The sequence below is a fragment of the Hippoglossus stenolepis genome, chromosome 12 (assembly GCF_022539355.2).
Source record: "Hippoglossus stenolepis isolate QCI-W04-F060 chromosome 12, HSTE1.2, whole genome shotgun sequence".
Classification (NCBI taxonomy): domain Eukaryota; kingdom Metazoa; phylum Chordata; class Actinopteri; order Pleuronectiformes; family Pleuronectidae; genus Hippoglossus; species Hippoglossus stenolepis.
In genome coordinates this window covers 4,767,382-4,783,781 of record NC_061494.1, presented here as the reverse complement: position 1 = coordinate 4,783,781, position 16,400 = coordinate 4,767,382, and the positions used below count along the sequence as shown (strand labels likewise).

The following is a 16,400-nucleotide window of genomic DNA, read 5'->3' as shown; positions in this document are numbered from 1 at the left end:
TCTATCTGGCTGGACTCAATTCATCTCTAAAAAAACAAAGTAACATTTGATCCATATCATCCAATTTTCTAATATTTGTTGTCTTCTTGTTATGTTCAGGTGCAGGTTTAACTTCCTTACTCTCAGAATCAGTTGCTTGTACTACATTCCCATTGTTTGGGGCTGTTCAGGCCATTCAGAAATTATTTAGAAGAGACATTCTCCTGCAGTGTAAATAAATAAAAGTCAGGCAAAGTCCGGCAACTGTAGGGGGAGGGTCTATCGGTAAACATGCTTTCCCCCCCTCTTTTTTGTAAAAAGTGTCACTCTTATTTATGTTCTAGTTGATTCTGCCCTCTTCATGACCCTTTGAGAGTTTGGAACTTTTTGTGGACTTTCTGATTTATCTCTGAAGATCATTTGTTGGACTCATTGTTGAGTTCATGGACTTTGGCCTCAGTGTCACGTATTTGTACTTTCAGTTTATTACCTAATTTTACTTCATTACTTCAAACTTGTTTTATTTTGTACTTTCCTGTGTTTCTCATTCAGAGCACGAGACTTCCTGTCTGCTTTGCCCTCTCCTGTGATTGTTCCCTAATGTGTCACACCTGAGTTCACTTATCGCTGCCTCCTTTGTGTATAAAGTCTCTGTGCTCGACACTCTACTCTGTCAGATTGTCTCTTTAACGTCCCTTTTATTTTCTTGTGTGTTGGTTTTGCTGGTTTTGTCTCATCTATTTTTTTAGAGTTAGCTCCTTTGCATTTCTGGTTTGTTTTCTGTAATTGTTTGAATGTGGACTTTTACAAGTGGAGTTTGTTGAGTGAAGACAGAACTGAAGTGACCAGGACTCTGTAGTTTTCTCCTTTTGAGTAACATCCAACAAAGTGATGACACTGCAAACCCTCTGTGACTTCAGATGAATGCACTAATGCAAACACAGTGATTAAACACTGGCCCTCTCTAATTCAGTGTTGATACAGAGTGGAATAATGTTCTCTTTTACCTGGATTTAACTGTTGAAGAAAATAGTTTCTGTATTTCAAAACTCAATCCATTACTACTCATTATTGCAAAAAGAAAAATCACACTACTTATACATGTCAATGTGTTACTGCCCGACACGGCTGATCATTTACATATCTCTAACTTTCACGGAGGTGATGCAACGGGATAAATACTGATGAAAGGGCCACATTGAAATGTGATGCTGGATACAGTCGACTGTTGTAGAAGAACTGTGCAAATGGAAATAATGTCCCACATTTTCATACAGTCTCTGCTTGAAGGGATTCATGGTGCTGCACTCACACTCTGGTACAAACACAGTGACGCAAGTGGTTGTGTGAATAATCAAAAAATAGAACTTGAGAGAAAAAGTTCAAATCTGCTTTTTTTTCTCACCTCCGCACACACGGCCAACTACACTATGACAGGCGTGTGCTTGTGGGCTTAATATTCAGAATGTGACAGAGATTGTTGGACGTTGTCGATTTTTGCTCATCATCATAGACGTCAGTCAGTGGACCGGACAGAGCCATGAAAGAAAATTCATTGTCATTGTCAACATTCCCACTCGTTCGCTGTGACATTTTACCAGGGGGCAACTGTCTTGGACAGTTCTCACGTAAAGCCCCTCTTGAAATTTCAGGAAAACATTCAAAGTTAAGTGTATGTCTGAAAGCAGCTTTAATAAGATAGCACAATCACAACTAAAGATTAAAGTCACCTCTGAACATTAGTTTATCCCTGTGTGACTTTACTCGACTCGCAGCTCTGTGATGAGGCAGTTAACTCCACCTATCAACACTCCGTTCATTACACCCAGATTTACCTGCAGTACTGTTCTAGCCATGTCTGCTTAAAGGATTATCTATGATTATACACATTCCTCTCATGGGCAGAGTTGGGACACACTCATGACATCCTGTCCAGTGAACACTGCCATCACTGTCGCTCCTCAGGTCAGATTTGTGGGACACGTTGGACATCCAATCACAGCTGAATAGCATCTGGACGAGCGGCTGAGTGCTGACAGGAGCCAATTTACCTCTTCTCGACTTTCCATAAAGTCTGTCTGGCAGCCTGTCCCTCTGTACAGTATCATTATATATACAGATTGTGTTATAGTCATCTAGGGTAGCCTTGCACTTTTACAGCAACACCCTGCTTCAGTTTATATACACATGCAAGCACTGACATCTGAGATAGATGAGCAAGAAACAACATTTTTTCATAGATTTCAGTGACCCAGAAATCTGTTCTGGGGATGTTCAAACCTCCTCTGACCTCTCAACTCTGCTCACCCCCACAATCCCTAATTTCTGATCCTCCATCTTCAGTCGTTTCCTCAATGTGGTTGAGCCTCCAGATCACTGCTCCCTAGATAAACCCTAAGTCTACATCTATCTCCTTAGACCGTCTGATTAGCACTACGTCACTGAAAGGGGAAGTAATCCCAGTCTGGGCCCAGGAATAGAGCCCTGGGTGGGGACAGGCCACAGGAGAGATGCTCAAGAGCCACGGTGCATGTGTCCCTGGGTAATCCCTTCTTAAATAGCTCTTGGGCAGGGAAAGAGGGAGGAAGCTGGGTCAGGGGACGTTATACCGTGGGAGAAACACTGGACAGTGTCCTGCTGGACACACCACACCGGCTGGAACAGGAGAGGGATTCACAGACAGAGACTTGTTGGACTGTAAGAGGACAGTTCATCGACCAGGATGAACTTTGCTGCCCAATTTTTCTACTCGAGGTACTTGAGCGAGCGACTTGAGAGGTTGTACTCACCTAGACCTGCAATTAAAGACAGCGAGGAGAATGACCCCTTCTGGCAGAGGTGGGAAATCACAACATGCACTCTAACCTCTCCCTACCCAGATCAACCCTGTAGTCAAAGATTTACTTTCTGCCCTGCGTTTGGAGGTAGGTCTAACTTCAGTCCCTTTGTCATCCATTACTTCCATTTCTCCTCTTCGTCTACTTTGTTTACAGCCTGTACCCGAAGTAAACACACCCTCAAATCTTCAGTTTCTTCATCTGCCACATATTTCTCACCTTTACAGCAAAAGGAAATCAACAGAACCAACCACTTGTCCAAATGTGGCTGCTGTGGTCATCAATTATATGAATTCCTTTTGGCAATCGTCTTTCTCCCGAAATGGTTTTCCCCCAAACCTCTCTTTCTCCATCTAGGTCCCAAGCAGGAAGTGCCTCCTCCATCTTCTATCTCCCCATCTTTGTAGTTCCTCCTCCTCCTTGGTTTGTTTTATTAGAACTTCTCTCAGAGGAGAACTAATCTTGTTCCATGCCCTGGAAGACTTGCTCCTTCACCTGGTCCTCTACCATGTTGTCCTCTTTGTTCCCGGGTAATTATGACAGATTTAGAGAAAGACCCAGAGAAATCAAAAGTTATTGTTGTAATAAAGGGATAAAGTGTTCAAGAGTAATTTTAGTATGACACTGTACCTCTGCTTAGTGCAAAATTAAAATGACTCGACGTCCAGGGTCAAACAGAGGTTGTGAGTACTTGCTCTGTTTGTCTGCATGGAACAACATGATTATTGGGATTCAACACATCACAACAATTTTGGGCAACATCTTCGATCACAACAGACAAATGAAAGAAAGTCAATTTTCAGGGTCTTTGCTCTTCGTATCCAAACCCTTCAGGCGCTACTTATGGTATCTGAAAAGGCTAAAACAAACCGGATAAAACCAGAATGACAGAGTGAAACAGAATAGCACTTACAGTGATGCAACACCAACAATCGGGGTCACACAGTGCTAGGGGGCAATTTCTTTTCCCAAATGAACATTGATTCAGTTGGAAAAGGAAGCGGCACAAGCAGCCGGTTCGGGCATTTAGTCTTTAAAAGACGCTGAGATGGTGCAATGATGAAAGCTTGGTGGGCTGAAACGTCTCCTTTGCTTTTTTGCATGTCCTTACTTGTCGTTCTGTTACACCATTTTAAATTATAAGAGCCTATTTTTACTGTCTCAGCTCTTCGTCTCCTCTTTTTGATGCTTCGTTCACTCGCTGTCATGTTGCTCTTTTACCTCTTTGATCTTGTTTTTCAACTGCTTTTGAACCACGCACCCAAATCACAGGTGCAGCCTTGGGCTTTTCTACTCACAGTCGTGTTAAGAGCACATTCTGTGGCTGAATAATGGACTGAGAGAGACGGACAAGTGGGCCAGAGGGCATTAATGGACCCAGGGGATGAGGTGAAAGGTTATGGCGATGTTTATGGCAGATCATTGTTGTATAAATAGACTGGGATGTTTTGTGTGGAGCTCCAGCAGCACTGAGGAGAATTCCGAGGTTGTTTGAGAAAGCTGCTCCACCTGGTGGCCTTTTCATCTTATTTTAGCATCCCATAGGCTCACTGCAGCACTTTCCTCCCCGACTTCTTCTTTATTTTACTATCCTCTGTCAAAAGGTTGCTCAGCTCCATGTGGACTGCTGCACGTCTGTCAGCTGCAACTTTTTACTTACACTGTGGATCCAAATACAACTGGCCTGGCTCCACCAACAACCTTATTCAAAGTTTCAAACTTAGCTGTTAACCATTTGTGATCTGCTTTAGTGGCTAAGTGACAAGGTTAATCTCCAATGGGTGTAATCCTATTATTATATTTCTACTGCGTAGAGGCCTTTTGTTCAACTACGTGGTTAGAGAAACAACCAAAAGAAAGGAATCTTATGTTTAATCTGGTTTTGAGCAAAGTCATTTGAGAAATGAAAGTTGATTCTGTAGATTCAGGAAGAAATTGAACCTTTTTAAATGAATTATTCTGCTTCATTTTATACAATGTCCATTTACAGAGTGGTTATAAATCACCCTGTCCTGGCTTTGGGCCTACGTTACCACTTTTTAACGCTTGTGTCCCTGGAAAAGAGAAGCTGAACGACCCAATGAATCATAAATTGACTAATAGATGTAATCTGTCACAGTGAGTGGAAGCTGGGTTGACATGAAAGGTGAATCAATTCATCTTATGTGAAGGATTGGGGTGGTGTGTGGGCACGTGCATGTACCACCAGGGTCGAGGTCAGTTTAATTACATTTTGCCCAGTTCTGGAAATATATCTAGATTTTTTTTAAACTGTAGAATTTACTGTAGAAAGACAAGAGGCTGGTGGCTCTAACAGTGAGTTCTGAAATGTAGTTTCAGAGCATAATTAAATTAGTAAATTAGTGAATCATTAAAAAACGTGTGTATGTGTGTGTTTGGATTGCAGATTATGGTTCCTAGAAATTCCAACATTGTATATTTCTACATTGATTACATTTGTTGGTTTTTGTCAAAAACTGATTTCCAGGGAATAAAACAACTGATGGGCTGTGTGGCAGAGGCTGCGTGAAGACGTCTTCAAAGTCTGGATCATATCCATATAAATAAGTTGGAATTGTTAGAATAACTTAAAAAATAACAAAACAAATTTAAATTATTGTGTTAAACTTGAATTTAAAAAGCTAAATTGATAGAATTGTTAACTTCAGTTTGAAACAACTTAATTGTAATTTCGGTGAAAGAAAAAATGGAAGTTGAACGAATAGCAACTAAAATGAGGGAGAGATAATTGGTTCATAAGCCAGGGGGAAATAAAATGATGAAAATATAACACGATATGTGTCAAACATTTATTCAAAATGAAGATTTTATTAAAAACTATTATTTGTTAACTGACCTAGATAAACTTTTGAGTTGAGTTAAGTGGAGTCTCCCCCCGTCTCTCTGCTCAGATCTGCTTGTGTTCCGATGTTTCTCTCTCTGTGAATGTTATTAATATTAATGTTTTGAACTAAAATACTCATATGCTCTCTGTGTAGAAACACTGGGGATTACTGAAGTTTTTCTTATACATTCTACTAAAGCTGCAGTCATTTCCAGTGAACCGTGTGTCTTTATACACACACGCGCACACACACACACCTGGTTAAGCAATATCTAGTGTAACTTTTTCATTGTGGAATTTTTAGCTTTCAACGTCTGTTCCTTCCATTAGGTTGTAAATATCAACATGAAACCAGTTATAAATTGGTAATTCAACATAGCACATATTACCACTTTATGTCTTCTTACCAGGATATAATGCTTGTTGTTATATGAGTTTGTTGTAGAAAACTTGTGGTTAAAAACAATTACTGACTATAATAACTAATTTGAAAAGTTGTGCATATACGGCATTTAGAACAATGACCTGAGCACTGTTCAAGAAGGTATTTCTATCATTTTCACACCATCCATGTTTGTTTATATCTTCTTGATTGGTAAACTGAAAATCACATCTTAGATACTGGAGCTTCCCAACGTGACCATAAACACACAACTGCAGAATACAGTTAAAAACATTTTATTTAGCATGCATTAGCTTGAAACAAAAACATACGTTTAGGTTCTACAAAACCACACATGTAGTTCATCATTGTGGATTAATGATATGAGGAAAGTACCAAGTACTTGGAAGTTGATTTTGCATTGAAAATAAAGACATCATGTTTTAAAATGAGTCGTGTGAACTCTGAGTTCCCAGATCTTATTGTGAGAACAGTTTCCCAGGATTCAAGATGTCTAGTTTGTAAAAGCGTTAGGCTAGAAAAGTAATCATTTACCTCCCTTCTATTCTAATCTAAAATGTCTAGTCAGGGGAAAATTAAACATTTGTCTTTCCCTTTATCACCCAGAGAGGAGCTGCGTCTGGGCCCCAGTCATCCCGGTGCCTCTCACAAATGTGGCCCCGTCAGTAATGGCACCGCAAGCCGCAGACTCACCCTCATTGAACCAGAGCGGCTGAAGGACTTTGGTGAGGAGGAGCTTTTCAATGGGGATGTGAAGGTCAATTACACCAAGGAGGTGGGGGCTCCTGAGATCAAACTCCAGGAGCCACCAAAAACCAGAAGAGTCAGCGAGTTCCGCGTCGTCCCCAGACCTCCCGTCCATTACCTCCGCTTCGAGGACATCAGTGCGGCCGCGTTCAAGATCCAGTCTGGGATCCAGAAGACGCCCTGCACGGTACGCTAGCATAGCATGACCAGAAAATATACAGTCATTTGGTGGAAAAGAAAGAAGTGGGTGGCCTCTGTTACATATTCCTACATAAATTTATAGTAAACGTAATTCGAATTTGATTTAATTTAAATGATAATAAAGAATCTGTATTTGTCAAATGGAAAATGGACAACAAAAACTAGGTTCTTTTGATTTATGGATGTTATTAAAGCAAATGCCAAACAGTCTCATACAATCAACCATCATCAGGAAACGATAAGCCTCACTTTCCTTAGTTTTTCCAGTCTGTGGTGTCAGTTTACAGAGAAGTCAAAACTTAAGTGTCACATCGACATACTGCAAGTATTTAGATCCATTGCCACAACTCTTTAAATGTAGCTCACATACCTCCCATTGCTCTTGATCCTCTTTGACATGTTTCTACACCTTGACCGGAGTCCACCTGTGGTGAAGTCCGCTGACGACATGATTTGACAAGACACACGTCTGTCTGTTCATGGTCTCACAGCTGAACATGTTTATCAGAGTAAAAACCAGAGCAAGAGGAGGAAGGAGCAGCCTTTTTTGCATAAAAAGGTTGCCAGGAGAACGTTGGCCTCCACAATTCTCAAAGTGATTGAGTGTGGGACTCTTTGTGGAGCTGCTGTCTGACCAACCTGAGCAGCCAGGGGAGGGGCCTCAGTAACAGAGGCGACTAACAACCTGATGTTCAGAGCTCCTGTTTATGTTCCAGCCTATAGACTTATTCAATGATCATTTAACCATCAACAACGTACATATTTTAGTTACTAACAAAAAAAAGGTGATTAAAAAACACAACTATTTGGAAAAACCTTTGGTTCAGTTCAGTCCAACCCGGCTGAAAGAGACAGACAGTCGGGTGATATAGGGCTTTTTCTCACATCCTGAAAAGGTTATTTGATCTAGAACTTTGTTTCAGTTTCAGTCAGACTTGGGCTGCATTTATTTTGATTAGTTTTTTAATATGAGCTGTGTTTTTGTCAGGAGTATTATATTACCTCAGGGTAAATGACCCACGTTGACTGCAAGAGTCCGTTTTAAACATTTTGAAGACTAGTTCTTGACAAAAAAGGTCTCACCAGAGTTTGCTTTTGAAAAATATTAATTCCAGCTACAGCAGCTATGAGAACAGCTACCACCAGACCCTTTGTGTAAAATAACCTGGTGGCACTGTAGCTAGATTTCATTCGTTTGTACTGTGTCACGGCTGTGAGCAGCTTTGAAAATGGCCTTGTGAGCTCGGGGGAATAACAGCCTTCGGGTTTAATATAATTTAACCAGGTTTACTCGTCTGAATCACATTGTGATGGGTTGTGTGGCTGTTTAATAGTTTGTTTGACCTTGGAGACAACCCACCCTCACACTGTGTGTGTATGTGAGAGAGAGAGAGAGAGAGAGAGAGAGAGTCTTAACATATATTGATCTTTTTTTTATTCTGTTTAAATCTCTATAACTGTATTTATTTACTCATTCCACATTTATGCACTTTTGTATGTTTCTAATGACAGTGATGTTCATTATTACTTTGCATGTTTGCTTTTTACTCATGTTCTTCTCTAAAATGACATAGTGAGAACACAGCTCGATAGCAAGTTTCCTCAATTTACATCCGTTTATATTGTATTTGAGTTTACATGGAGAATAATTAGATAAGTAAATTTTCACAGAAAATGTAAATTGTTATATGAAACTAGAGAACATTCCTACACCAAGGGGTCCCCATAATTCAATCAAGCTGCACCAGACACATTTATTGATATCAATACCCTAAACATGTCATAATTCATCAAGATCCAGGAATTATTGCCAGGTGACCATGCAAAACAAAGAAACAAACCAAAAACACTATCTCACAATGTTAAAGAAGTGATCAGAAGTGACCCTTTATCCAGACCTACACCAGAATTTAATGGGGACTTTCTAGACCCATATCCCGTTCTTGCACCAAGTTTTTTTCACATATTCCTGCTAAAAAACAAACTGACAAGGGGGAAACACAATCTTCTTGGGGGAGGTAATGAACAGGGTAGATAACAGGGTTAGTTGTTTTTGTCCAGATGTGGCCCACATCCCAAACGCCCCTCATCTGGCCCACATACTGCGTGGAATGATACTTGGGCGCTCCGATCCTGTTTGCCAGATCTGGTCCACAAGTCATGTCATCCAAAGGTGCCAAAATGTGGCCCGAATTTGTTTTGGATATTAATGCCATATTCACCATTTACCACATACAGGCCACTCTAAACCAGAAAGGCTCACATTTGTTATGGGATATTTGGGCCTCATTTCTTATTTTACAAGTAGGCCACTTGCATCCATTATGTCCAGACTTGCCACAAGAAGGCCAGAAGTGCTGCATCATGGCCTGAGGTGGCCCACATCCGTATATGCTCTCTGGGATGAACCCACGGTGCAGTAGAATTCACTCCTTAGATCAAACACTGCTCTAAGAATGCTGCTTCTTTGTGTGTACAGTACTCCAGACTGTCCAAACAGTACGGGATGGAGATCTACCTGAAGAAGGAGCACCTGCACTACACAGGCTCTGTGAAGGAGAGAGGAGTGCTCTACCTGCTCAGCTCCCTCACTCAGGCAAGACTGTGTGTGTGTGTGTGTGTGTGTGTGTGTGTGTGTGTGTGTGTGTGTGTGTGTGTGTGTGTGTGTGTGTGTGTGTGTGTGTGTGTGTGTGTGTGTGTGTGTGTGTGTGTGTGTGTGTGTGTGTGTGTGTGTGTGTGTGTGTGTGTGTGTGTGTGTGTGTGTGTGTGTGTGGATGATCCCCCTCTGTCAGGTCGGTCAGGTCACAGCTAGTGTGATCTACTCTCTGTGTGTTCGTGCAGACGTACCACTGCTGACAAAAGTGGAGCTTTAATGCACAAGGAGCGTGGGAATGTGTCCATTTGCACGTACACTGTACAGTTCTGTATGTGCACGAGGAAGTAAGTGTAATTTCTCTCAGACAAATGAGACAAGTTGTTTAAATGAGATGTTGTTTGAGTTCATTTAACTGCACAGATTGCAAAATATGTTGAGATAATTATTTTATTTAATAATATATAATAATATTTGTTTTAAATTAGAGTTGCTTCAGATTGCCCTGAAAACCCTCTGAGGAAAGTGGTACAGATAATGGATGGATGGTTAGTCTCAGTTGCTGTCGAGGTCAAGTTGTGATGGACTGAGCACAGAAGAAGAAAATGACTCTTGCTCACAGCTTGTGTGTCCTCTTCAGTAAAGCCATGTGGAGATCCTCTTTGTGACAGCTTCAGGGATTATAGGAGAAGTTTTGAGAAACTCGATGACAATATTGGCTCAAGACAAACGCTCTCACAACTTGAAATAAATGAGTTATGTTGCTGTTATGAATTCACTTGTGATTCGTTATCTATAAGCAGTTATTGATGGTGTTGGAAAGTCTCATTTGGCTCATTTGAGGTAAAAAATGAGCCATGATAATGAAGTTAAAGAAATTCTTCCAGGCTCAATGCATCATATTGTGGGACTGTGGAGGAAATCTGTGAATATGTGGAGAACGATGTATATTTTTATACTTTGGAAGGAAAAATATAAGAACAAATTTATTTTAGTTTGTATAAAGTTATTTACTCCAGCTCCCCCTGTGACCCTCAAAGGAGAAGTGGTAAGAATGATGGATGGGTGGATGGAGTTATTCATATTTAGCCATGCATACATACTTGTAAGACTCTATCAAGTCTGTGTTGATGTCCGTGCAGGAGCAGCAGAGGAAGGGTGTGATCGTGGCCACTGACTGTAACTTCTCCATGGCCGTGGCTCACCATGCAGTGGAGCTGAAGATCCCGGTGTTCGTCATCATGCCGTCGTGCTGCTCCTCACCTCGCCTCAGGCTCTACAGAGACTACGGCGCCATGGTCATCTCCTACGGCAGCACGGGCCACGACTCCCAGAACCACGCCAGCCATCTGGCCAAAGAGAACGGATACCTCTATATGGAAGAGTAAGTCCCACTAATATGAAGTATCTGTAAAAACTGCTGCACTAACAGCAACACTGATAATGGTTTAAAATTCATAGTCTCACATTTATACCTCTCCGTTTTGAATAGGATCAGATCAAAAGTTTATTTACAACTTGCTGACATGTTGTTCAGAGTTGGTGCATGACAGTGGCATAGTGGGCTGTGGGTGAATTATAGGCCGGTGCATAATTGAGCACAACCAGAATAAACTGGAACAAATTATTGTACATTACGTTTAATTTCACTATCGCTTTTATAATCTACTTTTCACCTGCATCATGCAACCTTAATGTGACATATTTCAGATCATCTTCTTTCATGGGAGACATGTTGACTTGTCTGGGCAGAAAAAAGCTCAGAAGTAACTATTGACATGAAATCTTTTCCCAGCCTCGTAAGTGGGTTAACACCGTGTCCATGTAATCACTCTTGTGCTTTTCCTGTAATCACATGTGAAAATGTTGAGTGGGGAGATTGTGGAAGTAACATCTGATGTCTGATCACAGCGGAGAGAAATGGAGACTGTATTTCTGAGAAAGTAAAATGTAGGAATCCTTTGTTGTGCCGATCATCAGCTCTGCATTTCTCCAACTCATCAGTTCTTCCTCTCGTTCTCCCTCTTTCTGACGTGCAGAGATGAAAGTGCAGCGTACCTGGCAGGACTGGGAACTGTGGGCATGGAAATCTATGAACAAGTGCCCAAACTGGACGCGGTGATAGTTCCTGCAGCTGGACAGTACGGTCTGCTGGCCGGCACCGCCGCCGCCATCAAACACCTCAACTCACAAATTCTTGTCATAGTAAGTTGATGCAGTTTGATTTGAGAGATTTACGGAAGCAGAATTTATAAACACATCACTGTTTCACTAGGCCTACCTAGTTGTTGCCTCTGTCTCACATCGGTTTTGTGTATTAAATGAGGTCACATCTCATTAAACCTCATTTCTTATTGCAAAGATGAGATTTCTACCTGCACCTACATCTCTCTGATGATCCAAGTGCTTTTTGATGATGCTTTGATGGATAAATGCATTATTCCATGTTCAACTTTCTACCCACACCTGTTATTATTTACACCAGAGGAACAGGACAGCCCTCTTAAAATATCTGTGCACAATAAGACAATCAAATTCACTGTGAAGTTGAATCCAGTAGTCGGGATAATGCAACATAGAAGATGATTATGGGGACCAGTTCTCATAGATGAGCCTGTTGTCATTGGAGTGATCATACAACTGTTTGACATGTATTAATGTTGGTATTAAAATAAGGAACATGTAATAACAGTGGTCAGAGTACATCAAATACCTGCACGACAAGGTGAATCCAAATTAAATGACATTCATAATGACACTCATAAGTATCAGTCGAGTAAACATGCCTGATTTTCTTCGTCACGATTCATGAATTATTCTCCAAGAAATCAAGGATAAGGTTATATATATATATATATATATATATATATATATATATATATATATATATATATATATATATGTATGTCATGTATATAGCTCTAGTGTAAAACCAGCTGTATCCTCCCTCCACAGGGAATTGAACCAGAAGGTTTCCCTCTGCTGTTACAATCTCTGAAAACAGACAGTCCAGTCAAGGACATGCACAGCTATCCCAACAAGAAGCTCTACGGAGGTGAGACCAGAACAAAGATGTGTTGTATCATGTGAACAGTGATCATTATCTGCACAGTGTTCCTGTTGGAAGCCTCTTAGTTTCCCTCCTGCAGTAACTGAACTTACATGTTGATCTTCTGTGTGTCCACAGATCTTGTGGAGCGTTCACTCGGTGAAAACACCTTCCACATGGCAAAGAAACTGGTAAATAAAGTCATCACTGTCAGGTAACGCTTCATCACAACATGTTTACCCTTGACAGAATTTGTGTAGAAGAGATTCACTGTGTGATTTATGATTTTCTGCTATGAACCATCTCAACCTTTTGCCTGTTGAAGTATTTACAGCAGTATTTTTGGACATAAATTGACTCTGGACTGACATTTCTTCATGAGATGTAATGTAACTTATTTGTCAAGGTCGACCTTTTCTTCTTCCTTCGCCCTCTGACTCACAGTGAGGAGGACTCTCTGGTGGCGATGCTGCGGTTCCAGGAGTTTGAACGCTCCACTGTGGACACTGAGGGAGCCATGGGACTGGCTGCCATCTTGGCCGGACAACTGCCAGAACTTAAAGGAAAAAAGTAGGGCAGACTAGTTCATATTAGTGTATAATATTAATATAATGTTATAATACTAAGAGGACCGAGGCCAACATTAGATAAGCTCTCCTGTTCATATTTACTGACCTAAGTTGTCTTTTGTTCATTACACAGATCTTTTTGAAATGATGTAAAAACCCTGTGTATCATTTTTAGTATCTCTCACTATGAGAGCAAAGACATTTTCCTTCTTTCCTGTGAAGGTGTCATTTCGCCAGAACAGTGATTTCAGCAGAGCTGCAGATAAAGGATGACTCCCCCTCCTCTGTGTTTGTGCTGCAGGGTGGCTGTGGTGGTGAGCAGTGCCAACATGGAGCTGGAGCTGGTGAGGCAGTGTGTGGACCGAGCCCTGGTGCTGGACGAGCGGGTCAGTAAGTTCTCAGTGCAGCTGGGCGAGTGGCCGGGAGACATGGCCAAGCTTCTGGACGTCCTGTCCAGAGCAGATGTCAGGTAGAGTCAACACCCGTCCATTCACAGATCTTTGGTTCTGTTGCTGCATAATTCCAACCTGTACGTTTGATGTCCCTTGATGCTCCCTCAGGTTGTTGGACGTCTGCCATCGGAGACACGGTGACAAGTCCGATCTCTTCAATGCAAAGGTAGGCGACTAATCTCTCCCCTCATTATTCTTCCTCCTCCACTCCAGTTCCCTCACCTACATTTCCTTCATTACCATGGAACTCTGGGCTTTGAAATCCTGAGGCTACAGCCACACTGTTAGTGAACTAAAATGCAAATAAATTTAAATAATGTTGTTTTTTAAAGCTGCTCTCGTATAATATGCATTTGCAAGAACCTTGCTTACATAACAAGAAATATTCCTAACACCTTTTAATAAGGCACCCTTAAACTTAAGGTTTGATAATAATCAAACACTATTTTTTTTTTAATTTACTAATACTTCATGGATTATGTTGCCAGATTGTGGAATGTATCTTTCTATGTGCAATCATTTGCTTTTTCTATATTTTCTTTATATTGCATGTTCACTCATTACTTTTTACTATCCTGTCTGCTGCTGTAACACAACAAATGTCCCTGTTGTGGGACTAATAAAGAATTATCTTAAATCAATTTATCAATTACAATGTCACTCAGTAGAGCTCATTCCTCCACCAAGGCCCAATAGTCCCCTTAAATTCAATCAAGCTGCACCAAATGTCAGACACTCATTTTCATCAAGATCCAGGAATTGTTCTCTGGAAATCAGTAAACATTATTTATTAAACATTAATAAAGGTAGCATAAGTTTTATGTAGGGTGATGTGTTCATCAACCCAAACATTTAAGTAATTTCGTCTGAACAAAAACGAATTCTTCCCTTTAAAGAATTAAATTTAGTTGTAAAGTTCAATTTCGCTCTAGAATCTTATCTCCCTTGAAACAAAAGTGGAGACAGATTCAATATGATGCAAATAAACTAGATTCATTAATTCATGAACCCAGTTTTCTCTGTGGATACTAGAATGGCCTTGACTTACCTTCATGGAACCATTAAATTGCATTGGAAACAAATAGAATTGTCTCATTATCTTGTGGCTCTGCGTTGTTACCTCAGCCGTCCACACTGACAAATTGGCTTTATTCACCAGCGGTGTCAGAAGGTGAGAAGTGCTGCGTAATTACCTGGCAACACTCTCGCTGCCCTACTTCTGGTGTGTGTGAGTGACATCAGAGAGCTAACTGTGTGTGTGTGTGTGTGTGTTCACAGGTGGAGTGTGTGGTGGAGACCAGGGATAAGACACAGAGCGCTCAGCTGCGTAAGATGCTGACTGAGCGCTACCCTTCTATATGCTGGCTGGACCGGTGATCACAACATCACAAACTATATTCGTGATAGAAAAGGACATGACATAAGATCACTTGCAAACACATCCCGTAACAAACACTACCGTCATTGTTGAACTGTGTTAAATAAAACAATAAGAAAATGGCTGATCAGCAAACCTAATACAAGAAGCCTTGAGATTATAGTGAATATTATCCATCCTGCTTTTATTATTACTGCTGCTGCTTTGTGCTTTCTGCACCGTGTGACTAGAATAAAGCTCTCAACATTAATCATGAGTATAAATCATGCACTGATGATGCAGGCTGATAACACTCCCTAAAAGAGCAGCATAAAAAAAAATCTATTTTCCAAACCCATATTCTTTTTAAACTGTTGTACATATTTATTTATACTGTCTTGACGTGGTATATAGTGTCAATCCAAGTAAACATGTTAATGATAAATAAAACTAGACAAACTCCACAACCCGCTGTGATTCTTTGGTGATGGGGGGGTGAAAGCAAAGGGAAAACCTGGACTTTTTTTTTAAAAAAGTGTAGCATCAGTACAGAGAATCTACCGTGAGACACAGGATGTGAGAGTATACGCCATTTCTATACTATCAATCCCTGATTAATGGCTGGAGACAGCTCTAGACTGGGCTGTTTAAGAAGGGCTAATGCTCTTAAGTTCATAAGCAGAGGACATCGTGACCCCATGCTATGGCCTCAGCCTCAGTCAGACAACGTCACACTGTACGTGTGTGTGAGACACACGTACATCGTAGCCATCTGCTGGAAGTGGAACCATGGATCTAAATATGATTGTGTCATTTAACAGGGGTTATTGTAGTGATGAAGAGAGAATAATCACTTCACATTCACTCTTGCTGAAACATTTCAAAGGCAATTAGCTGAATTGCCATGAAATTCACACACCTACAGTGTTGTGCTCGGATAATGAAACCATAAACTGTATATAAAGATGGACAAAATTTCTCCACTTCCTCCCACTGTCAAGAAATGAAGCCAAAATATCCCAGATACAAACGCTACACGCTCTCGACCAATCGTGAGTCAGCCTCAGCTATCAATCATGATGTATCATCCTGTTTTTATATCATCAAATAACCAATTAAAATCAAACTTTCTGGAACAATAAACTTGAACATACATCAGTGTAATTAGTACTAAAAAGAAAATTATAAAAAACATCTTTGAGAAAACTTCCTTAGTGTATTTTGACTTTTTGGTTTGGTCCATGTCCCATCAACTAACATGGAGAAGGCAGGATTTATGATCTATACTGCAGTCAACCACCAGGTGGCGATTGAGACACTTTGGCTTCACTTCAGGGGAGCATTCATGTTGTCCATCTTTATAGACAG

General features: G+C 40.7%; 1 protein-coding gene across 1 annotated transcript; it reads left to right on the top strand.

The window, feature by feature from the left end:
* The first annotated feature begins 2,465 nt into the window (after positions 1–2,465).
* On the top strand, positions 2,466–15,496 carry LOC118118620 (L-threo-3-hydroxyaspartate ammonia-lyase). The gene is made up of 11 exons (XM_035171760.2): positions 2,466–2,817; positions 6,671–6,998; positions 9,492–9,608; positions 10,748–10,989; positions 11,645–11,810; positions 12,561–12,660; positions 12,793–12,868; positions 13,099–13,224; positions 13,525–13,692; positions 13,784–13,841; positions 14,954–15,496. Exons 1-11 carry the CDS (start codon positions 2,702–2,704, stop codon positions 15,050–15,052), a joined length of 1,596 nt encoding a protein of 531 aa, XP_035027651.1. The 5' UTR covers positions 2,466–2,701; the 3' UTR covers positions 15,053–15,496.
* Positions 15,497–16,400: the final 904 nt, after the last annotated feature.

What these genes read in the sequence shown, in the direction of transcription:
- LOC118118620 (XM_035171760.2), top strand. Translation starts at nt 2,702, where the DNA reads ATGAACTTTGCTGCCCAATTTTTCTACTCGAGGTACTTGAGCGAGCGA. An exon ending in TCCAGAAGACGCCCTGCACG is followed by an intron (nt 6,999 to 9,491) that starts GTACGCTAGCAT and finishes TTGTGTGTACAG; the next exon opens with TACTCCAGACTGTCCAAACA. An exon ending in CCGATCTCTTCAATGCAAAG is followed by an intron (nt 13,842 to 14,953) that starts GTAGGCGACTAA and finishes GTGTGTTCACAG; the next exon opens with GTGGAGTGTGTGGTGGAGAC.